This window comes from Hydra vulgaris, chromosome 04 (assembly GCF_038396675.1).
Source record: "Hydra vulgaris chromosome 04, alternate assembly HydraT2T_AEP".
Lineage (NCBI taxonomy): Eukaryota > Metazoa > Cnidaria > Hydrozoa > Anthoathecata > Hydridae > Hydra > Hydra vulgaris.
In genome coordinates, this window is record NC_088923.1 from 14,625,001 (window position 1) to 14,634,822 (window position 9,822).

General features: G+C 30.0%; 3 protein-coding genes across 3 annotated transcripts in view; 2 read left to right on the forward strand and 1 right to left on the reverse strand.

Annotated features, from left to right (window-relative positions):
• The window catches only part of LOC100205580 (kynureninase), a 79,097-nt gene extending 75,862 nt beyond the window's left edge, over positions 1 to 3,235 (reverse strand). The window contains exons 1-2 of the mRNA XM_065795530.1: positions 2,961 to 3,235; positions 2,104 to 2,224 (exon numbers count right to left, since the gene is read on the reverse strand). Coding sequence (XP_065651602.1) covers positions 2,104 to 2,224; positions 2,961 to 3,129 — 290 coding nt within the window. The 5' untranslated portion in view covers positions 3,130 to 3,235. The remainder of the gene's footprint in view (positions 1 to 2,103; positions 2,225 to 2,960) is intronic.
• A 2,604-nt stretch (positions 3,236 to 5,839) lies between these two features.
• Positions 5,840 to 8,165, forward strand: LOC136079207 (protein FAM200C-like). Its single transcript, XM_065794929.1, has 3 exons — positions 5,840 to 5,957; positions 6,507 to 6,631; positions 7,623 to 8,165. The coding sequence occupies exons 1-3, from the start codon at positions 5,840 to 5,842 to the stop codon at positions 8,163 to 8,165; spliced, it is 786 nt and encodes a 261-aa protein (XP_065651001.1).
• A 364-nt stretch (positions 8,166 to 8,529) lies between these two features.
• On the forward strand, positions 8,530 to 9,192 carry LOC136079208 (general transcription factor II-I repeat domain-containing protein 2A-like). Its single transcript, XM_065794930.1, has one exon. It carries the CDS (start codon positions 8,530 to 8,532, stop codon positions 9,190 to 9,192), a length of 663 nt encoding a protein of 220 aa, XP_065651002.1.
• The last annotated feature ends 630 nt before the right edge of the window (positions 9,193 to 9,822 follow it).

A 9,822-nucleotide genomic window follows, 5' to 3' on the forward strand; every position in this document is an offset into this window, starting at 1 on the left:
CAGTTAATACTCTGATATTTTATAGCTGTTGTTGGAATCAGCCTCTCTGAGAGCTACCACAGAGTTTGGGATACCTTACTACCAGATGGTCTCAGAACCAATAAGCTGAGTTTTAGAGCTGTTCCCACTAATAAGAGATAACAAGAAGAGTTGCACAGCCACTATTAGGAAGACACAAGCAAAAATCTATGAATAGAGTCAAGAAGATCTAGCATTGATCACCCTAGTCAGGAAACACAGGTTTATATCTATGCTAGCCTAATAGATAAAAATGTGACGTAAGGCTGGTAAACAGAATTATTCTGCTTACCCCTAAAGTCTTTTCCTTGGAGGCTTTCTATAAGGCCTTCTTCTTTGCCAAAAAAACCCTACAAAACAGTTGACACTAATTGGTAACTGAGTTCATACTGCATCAGAGATTTAAACAGAATATAAACATAAACATTATATAAATAGAATATAAACATAAACATTATATAAATAGAATATAAACATAAACATAAACTTACAGTTGAGCAAAGAGGTTCAGACAGAACAAAAATACACATACAGTAACTTATGGGTGAATGAACACTGCATCAGAGGTTTAGACAGAACGCAAACATATTATTATAATATTATTTTTTCTTTCTTTTTCCAATAACTTTTTTTTTCTTGAAAAATTTTAAATATAGAAACATATTTTAAAAACTTTGGCAAATTTATTAATAAAACCATTTTTTCTGAATAAAAGTAATGGCTGTAATATGCTGTGAACTGTTTTGATTATAAGTCACATGACAATCAAACTAGTTCGTTTATCTAGTAATTGGTTTTTAAAGAAAATCTTTCATGTTTCACTTTCTAAAACTGGGCTTGCAAAATAATATTTAAAAGATAATTTTACATTAGCTACAAATAATAATGATGATAAAAAGAGACATGTGTTTAACATTGGATATGTTTTGCTGTTGTATGTAACAAGATTTTGGCTGTTAATTTTAACTGCCAAAACCATTAATGAGAAGTTTGATTTTTGCCCCACTTATAACCTGATATATAAATTAGCCAATAAAGAGTGTTGAAGTTTTTTAACAAAAGCGTAGTTAAAGAGATGATTTATGAATAAGGTATAATCAGAGACTATCATGCAGATGAAGTTGCAATTTCTACAACCATTCTTAATCTTGGATTTGATGTAACAATCCAAGAAAGAATCCATATTCACTCATTATACAACAAAATACAATGTCACGTTATAGCAATATATCAGTTTCAGATGGGACTGTACACAATTATCTAACTTATATTATCTCAATTGATCAGCTTTAGTATTTTTGTATTCAGATTTCTATAATGGCAACTATGAAAAGAGTCGCACAAAAATTACAAAATCTATATAAATAAAAAATCCGTAACTGACCTTGTTGCCACTAATTATGCAGCTGTTCTGCATATAGGGATAGGGAAAAGTTTTGAATGAACTAAATTGCCACTTATGCCCTCTTAAGACAATATCAAACTCTTGCTGATCTACATTAAAATTGATTAAAATAATAAAGGTTGTTTGGTACAGATTGTATTGCTGGTAACATAGTTTTACAAATGAATGAGTTGTAATACAAAGATAGTAAAAAAAGATCCTAAAAGTTTTAAAATTTTTTTAGGTAAGATACCTTTCTTTGGACCCATTTTGCATTACAGAGAAAACAGATTGCATATTTTGTTTCATATATGTAATAAATTTATTTGGAACTATATCTTGTTTATTGAATTTTTAGGAGCAGTATAGTTTTAAAAGGAAGTTTAGCACTATTTAAAAGGAAAGCTACAAATTATTTTAATAATAGATTTTAATAACAACTAAAAAGAAAATGTGTCTTAAGATTATTAAATAAGACTTTAACAGGACTATTGATGATATTATTTTATCCTCCAGCTGCAGGAGGCTTAAGTCATGTTGAAGGGATAATATTGCACTGTTGTAAAAAATGGTTTAAACTACTTGGAGCTGATCCAAGAAAACCACTTATACAGTGTCAAAATACAATTTTTCCCGACTCCAAAAATGTTTAAACCTTTAAATTTCTCAATATAAAATAACTTAATAAAAAAAAAAATTACCATTCTTGCCACTTTGCTAACTCTTCATCAACAATTGACTTTAGGCTTTTTGGGCAAAGTCCTAGAGAATTTCCACAAAAGTAAATGCATTCGTCTTCGCCATTAACAATGTTTAAATCAACTGAAATTAAAAAGATAGTCTGTTATATTCATTATTCAAGAGAAGCTACTTTTAATATCAAAACTCGTTAAATTTTATGAAAAAATATCATGACTTAGTTAACTAAATTGTTAGCTAACTAACTTGTTAATTACTTTTAAATCAAATCAAATTTATTCTGAATAAAGATCATACATCAAGGATACTTACAAATAGTAATGATACTAATCTCAAGTAAACACCTATCAAATTTAATAATAATAAATAGTGATAATAAAAAGAAAAGTAAAGTCAGATAAAAGGTGATAATTGTAAGAAAAGGAAGAAATAATAGTAACTCTAAAAGTTATATAACGATGTTAACCACAAAAATAATACCAACAATAATAATATAAATAATAACTATAAATTAAAATAATTTCAGTAATAATAACAGGTTAATAATAATATTAGTAATAATATAAAAATAACATTAATAGTAACAGATATTATAATAATATAAAGTAAATACAAATTAAATTGATATTAATAATAATAAAATATGAATGACAGTTGTATTTTTTAGGAATATATTTATATAATGATATAAAACAATAATAATAAGGACTAGTTAACTAGTTAGTTTTCTAATTAAAGTTAACTAACTTGTTAACCAAGATAAGGCTTAAATTGGAAACTAAAACAATAAAATATTTGAAAAAAACTTCGTGATTCAATCTTACGCGTAATCTAAAACTTTATTAATCTAACATTTTACCTTCGAGCAAAGCTTTGTTTTTAGGGTAATGGAATTCTTGTCTCGTATATTTTAACTCATCATTATTGCTAAGATACTCTGCAAATTGGCGGCTTTCAATCAGGAGACCGCATTCCAAAGATTTTTTGCAAAAATATTCAACAGGCAATAAATAATCACTCACAGACATTCTTAGAATATTTTTTATTAAATTTTTATATATATAACTTTCGATTTTATTTTGTTTACCAGAAAGAATTTTTTCGTTGTGTAGATGCAGATGCGGACCATTTAGTATTCGGTTTTTTCAAATGAAAGCACGTTTTCATGGAATTTTCTTTTGGTTTATTTCGCGCCAAAAGTTTCCAGTCGATTTATAGCGTTGGTTAGACAATATTTTGTCTGACCTTTTCGAATGTTACGCTGAAAGTATTTGAGTACAAATTGTCTGAAATCGTGTCGAAAATTTTTCTATAGGAAAATTTTAATTTTTTTTTAAGTTCGAGCACTCAATTAATTGCGCGGTTCAGGATTAGAAGTTCATTTTAATGAATAATTGTTAAGACAGTAATTTAACTGACATTGATGGTCGGGTTGGCAATTAAACGCTTGGTTGTTTCAAGAAGATATTTTAATGTCGGAGCTTTTTAGCTATGGAAAAAACTGCACTAGCTGAACATTAAACCACATCTAGATTTTTGTGCGCAAGTCTGGTTATCCTTTCTTATACCAGAAATTGCTCTTTTCCAACAACGCGCAATATTATTCAATTTTGTTCAATTTGTTCTAGAACTACATCCTTTCTTTTTTACGCTTTACCGTCAAACTCAGCATATAATTGATAAAAAATGACTTGTTTTTTAAAAACCGTGTGGCGAGCCCTAGAAGGTTTGGAGGCGCAGGATGTACCTAAAGTACATCAACTATATTTGCTTTCCTTTATCAATAATAAACTTTTAGAGTAAAAGTTTGATTATTGTAAGAAATAAATAAAAATCGAAGACCTTTCTTTTTTCAGCTGCAGTCCCGCAAGATGGAAGATCCTACTATACAAGCTTTCGGACACCAGATGTTCAGCTCAGATTTCCGATATAAAACTAGTTGCAAAACAACCACATAAAAGTACTGCTGCTCTAAAGCCATAACTTTAGCTTCAACCAAAATTTTGACTCATGATGAGCAGATGACTTGTCTTGGCAATGAAATTTTAGCAAAGCAACTGATGATAGAAAAACTGCAATGAACCTCGATATGCAGTTTTTTTGAAAGCGGATAATAAAGTAAACTTATAAGAAATAAAAACGTAATCATTAACTTGTATAATAGTGCATGCTTTTAGTTTAAACCTATGCGTATGGTGCGACTAATTACCGCTATGCCCCGGGCGTCATAAAAGCTCTCCCAGTGGCTTAGATGAGCAAAGCGAATTCCTGACTGAATAAAAGTTTGGATTACTGCCCTGAAACTTGGTGTTCTATGATAATATAAACTATATAAACTTTTAGTATGGTACTATGATAATATAATCTATATAAACTTTTAGTAATAATGAAACTTTATTTTTAAAATGAAACTTTGTCTGGTTATTTAAAAAAAATAATTGTTTTTGATAAATACTGTTTACATATTCTGAAAGCAAATTTGATCACGATCAATTAACTCACATTGGTAACTAACTTACAATGTTAATTAACTTACCTTGTTAAAACTGTTGTAGTGTTAAAACCTCAACGAAAAATATTAATACGAACATGTTGTGTTGTAAACGAAGATTTAAAAATGATTGTTAAAAAAATAGTTTTAAAAATATAATTATTAAATAGCGATTAACCGCTAATATTTGAAGATGTTTTTCAAACTAATTTATCATTAATACTATCAAGTATTAGAGTCACAATCAAGAAATGGTCAAGCTCAACGCGATTTGGCTATTGACTAGTTGAAACAAAATAAAACATTTAGGTTCATAAAAAAAGCAACTGAAATGGCCTTAGGAACCCTCAGCAATCTGATTAAAATGTACAAAGCATTTGAATATGTAAAAAATTAGCCAACAGAAGTTGGCTAATTTTTAGGAGTTAAGAATAAAACGACTTTCAGAACTAATCGACAAATTGTCAAGACATGTCATGTTTTCATCAGCACAAAAAGGGTCATGCCTTCTTTAAAAATAACTTGGAATACAAGTGAGTGCATGTACTATTGGAAATCGAGTGAAAGAGAGTGGATTTTAAGCAAGAGTTCCATGTAAGAAACTATTCCTTTCAAAACCCATCAAGACCGAAGACTTGTATTTGCTAAAAAATATGTGAATATCGGTATCATTCTGGAAAATGGTTTTGTAGACTACAGAGTGGAAAATGGTTGTGTGGGACTACCAAATGGGCACGGGACCTAAAAAAGGCGTCTTTTGAACGTTAAAAAGACTTCTACAACGTTCAAAAGACGTTCAAAACGTTTATAAGACGTTTAAATTACGTCTTTATTACGTCCCAAGCTCACTGGGTAGTCAAAATTTAATCTTGTTTGACCAACTTACATTCGAGAAACATTAAAGTTTGTTAAAGACAATGGATTTGAACGGAACAAGAAAGTTAGAGTTTATTAATGAAATTATGAACTCCAAGGTTTATGTCAACATTCTAAATAAAAATCTTCTGGCCTCAATTAAAAAATAGCAATTGGGAAAACAACAAGACAAGACCCTAACCATAGGTCAAAGAAAGCTAAAGAAATTTTTTTTATCCAGAAGAAGATTGAATGTCCGCCTCAAATTCCAGATCTTAATCCAATTAAACACTTATGGGCCATTCTGGATCAAAAAACTATTCTTTAGGTTTTCTTTTCTTTTTAGAGATTGTGGGCCACGATGTCTAAAAAGAAAAAGAGAGCTAAAGAATATGCTTCAAGAAGCTTGGACTCAAATTAATTGTGCGACGACGAAGACAGTAGTTGAATTGATTCAAAATCAACATGCAGAAGTCAATAAAGCTGAAGCTGAGTATATGTATTATAGAGGTAAGGAGGCAGATTTGATCCTTGTCTTACTTCTTTATCCATTGCATTAGATAAAATGGGTATGATTTGCATCCTAGAAAATACAGAAGATTTGCATCTTATAAAATACAGAAATACTGCTTTCATATAATAATGACGTCATTATTCTATGAAAGCAGTATTTCTGTTCCCTCTTTATATTATTAGTACTATCGTATGACTATTGTCGTATTGTCATGACAACACGGCAATAGTCATACGATAGTACTAATAATATAAAGAGGGAACTTATTATTATCGTTTATGATTACTTAAACAAAATACTCTAGTTGCAGCTTTTTTTAGCATCGAGGAAACTGAGACAGGGGAGTTTTTCTTGTTGCAGTGTTTAATTTTGTAATTCTTATTTGTTCCGGTAAAATATGTTAGCGCATTATTCAAAATTAAGATAGTGTAAGTCAGTTACTTTTTGTTCTATCAAAACATGTAAGAAAAAAAAAATTTTTTTGATGAAATTTTTGTTGAGAGTAAGATATACTACCATATTTCAAATTAAAAAATTGTATACAGACATTTTTGTATTCAAAAACCACATGTTTGTAGCTACACTTGGTTTTGCCGTAAAATCACGTCTATCTACAGCAGAAGCTATATCTGACAGAAAAGTTCCAAAGATAAACCGGATGCTGTTATTGGTACTAATTTAATTTTTGAGGTAGCGTCAAAAATGAAATTGACCATATGAAAGATTATATTAAAATAAATAAACTTGTAAAATGACAGGAAGTTTTGATGTCATGGTTACTTTTAATCCAAAAACCATGTTTTAGCTACACGTGACAGCTGACAGAAAAGCTCCAATGAGACATCGGATGTTGTTAATGGTACTAATTTTATTTTTGATATACATATAGTAATGTAGGTATACATAGTAAAATACTGAATAGTAGACCTCAAAAGGTTATTGTGTGTTTTATAAATTTACTTTTAAAATTTTTAGTTTATTTTGTATTTTAAAGGTTCTCAATGAAAGGACTTCCCTTCGTCTTCAGCGAGTTTCCTTACAGCTTCATAATTTTAATATAATATGTTGATATATATTTTTAACGACAACCACAAGCTAGTCCCTAGTAGCCCTGTCGTGCAACGAAATGCATGGATTAATAGCCAGCACTTTATATTAAAAACCACGAATTTTTAAATTAACTATTATAACTTACTGTTAAACGCGCATGCGTAAAACAGCATCGTTAACGCTCTTTAGATATTGTAAATATTTGCGGTGGACAATTATATAAACTGGAGGCATGTAAATATTATTTGTTTTTTAAATGTATATTAATGATTGTTGTAAGAAAAAAAAAAAATTATAACAACGGGTATGAGAAAATATTTAAAACACCCAATAGCCTATAACAGGGGTGGGTATTTAGTTAACAGGGGTGGTACATTTTAGTTATAGTAAAGTGTATGAATGCTAATGTTAATTAAGGGGAAAAATAGTTTAACTTAGCAAAGCTGGTACAGTAGTAATTGATTGACAGAAATAACAAAAAAACAAAACAAAATGAATAAATAAATACACCGAACGGATTTTTTTTTGTGACAGTAGAAATCAATTGACTGTAAGTTTTTGTATTATAATGTATATCATGGTTTTCTATTTATGTCTAATTTTTCAACTAGTGTCAAAAGAGCAAACAACAGCAGACATTTTCAATTGTTCAAGATGGAAATAGAGCAACTGAAGCAACATATAAAATTGCTCTCATTCTTGGCAAAGGAGGAAAACCACATAGTGATATTGAAACCTTGAAGGCTTGCCTCATTGAAGCAGTGTCATGTATGGATCCAGATAAAGTGGATAAGTATAAGCAGCTTCCGCTTTCTCGGAAAACAATTACGGACCGTCAACATGAGCTTGCTACAAATAGTTCTGAGCAATTATTCTCAACATGTCAAATGGAGGACGCATATTGTTCAATTGCTTTAGATGAGTCCACTGATGTGACTGATTCTGCCCAACTTCTGTTATTTATTCGGGTTAGAACTGCAGACTTCAAAAGTTATGAAGAGTTGTTTGCTTTAGCAACACTAAAAGGAAAAACACAAGGCTGTGATATATTTGCTGCTTTCAAAGAAAAAATTTGTCAGACTCAACTTCAGTTGAAAAATCTAGTTAGCATTTGTTCTGATGGAGCTCCTTCTATGCGTGAAAAAATTGCCTGATCCAGATTGTCTGATTACATTTAATTGTATTCTCCATCAGCAAAGTCTTTGTGCAAAAGCTGCTACTTTGGATGACACATTAAAAAAAGTTATAGGGATTGTAAATTATATACGGGCAAATTCTTCACGCCATCGACAGTTTCGAAACCTTCTGCAATCTGATTAAGAAATTTATATAAAAATAAGAAAAATATAATCTGTGGATCTTCCTTACTATTCCAAAGTTCATTGGCTGTCACAAGGGTTAGTACTGCAAAAATTGCTTAAGCTTCGAAAACAAATTGAGGAGTTTTTAAGTCAAAAGGAGATCTGTGAGCTTTCTAATCCAGAATTTTGTAGAGATGCTGCATTCCTCTGCGATTTGATGGCAAAGCATAACATGCTGAATAGTTCATTGCAAGAAAAAACTAAGTCAATCTATGAAATGTGGCAACAGATTCAGGCATTCAAGAAAAAACTTGTTTTTCTCAAAGATGTTTTTTCTAAGTCAAATTTATCAACAGAACATTTCCCAGAGCTCACAAAAATTAATCTTGAACAAAAAAATGAGAAAAGGTTGAAAAATAATGATATATCAAGATATGAAACAGTCCTGGATTCTTTGATTGCAGAATTTAATGAAAGGTTTAAAGACTTTGAAGAACATAATGAAACACTGAAACTAGCTTTTCAGCCTCATCTTGTTGAAATTTCAACAGTTCCAGAATATTTACAGATGGAATTAATTGAGCTTTCTGAGGACAGTATCCTAAAATCTCTCTTTGACAACAAGAAGGATCCATTGGAAATTTGGAAAACTGCAGTTGAGTATCCAAAACTCTGTCAAATTGCCAGGCTTCTTCTGAGCTGCTTTGGTACAACCTACTGCTGTGAATCTATGTTTTCACACATGACATTTATCAAGTCTTGTTTAAGGTTACAGTTGACCGATGAGCATCTGGAAGACCAACTGAAGCTTAAAACTACGAAGATAGAGCCAAATATTCAAGTTCTGGTTCAAAAGAAACAGAATCAGAAAATTCATTGATAACTTTTGTGATACATGATACATTAAGAAATATTGTGATAATTGCGTTAAGATATATTGTGATACAAGATGCTTTAAGAAATATAACATTTGTACGAGTACTGTACACCAAGTTTGCATATTTATTAGTGCGTCCCCCAAACATTATTTTAAGGGTCATGCGGCCCCCAAGCTCAGAAAGGTTCCCCACTCCTGGACTATAATATATATATATATATATATATATATATATATATATATATATATATATATATATATATATATATATATATTAACTTATTTGTTCTTTTTATTACCCTTGATTAATTTTCTGATCAATATTACTTTGAATTGATTTCTATATGCTTAACAATATATATAAATTTTATTTTTGCTATTGAATCCATCTACTATAAATTTTCCAAGAGTTATATCAGGCTTTTCAAAATTCATTAAAAACACAGGTCAACAAAAAATTTTTTTTTTCTGGTGCCGAGTAAACAATTTAGTTTTTCTATAGCATTTCTCATTTTGATTTCAAATATACAACTCATTTTTTACAATCACGTCAAGTTGTAAAGATATTTGGGTTCAAACCTTTAGTATTTGCGGTAAAGTCGCTGATATTGTCGAAAAAAAAGTTATTCAAAA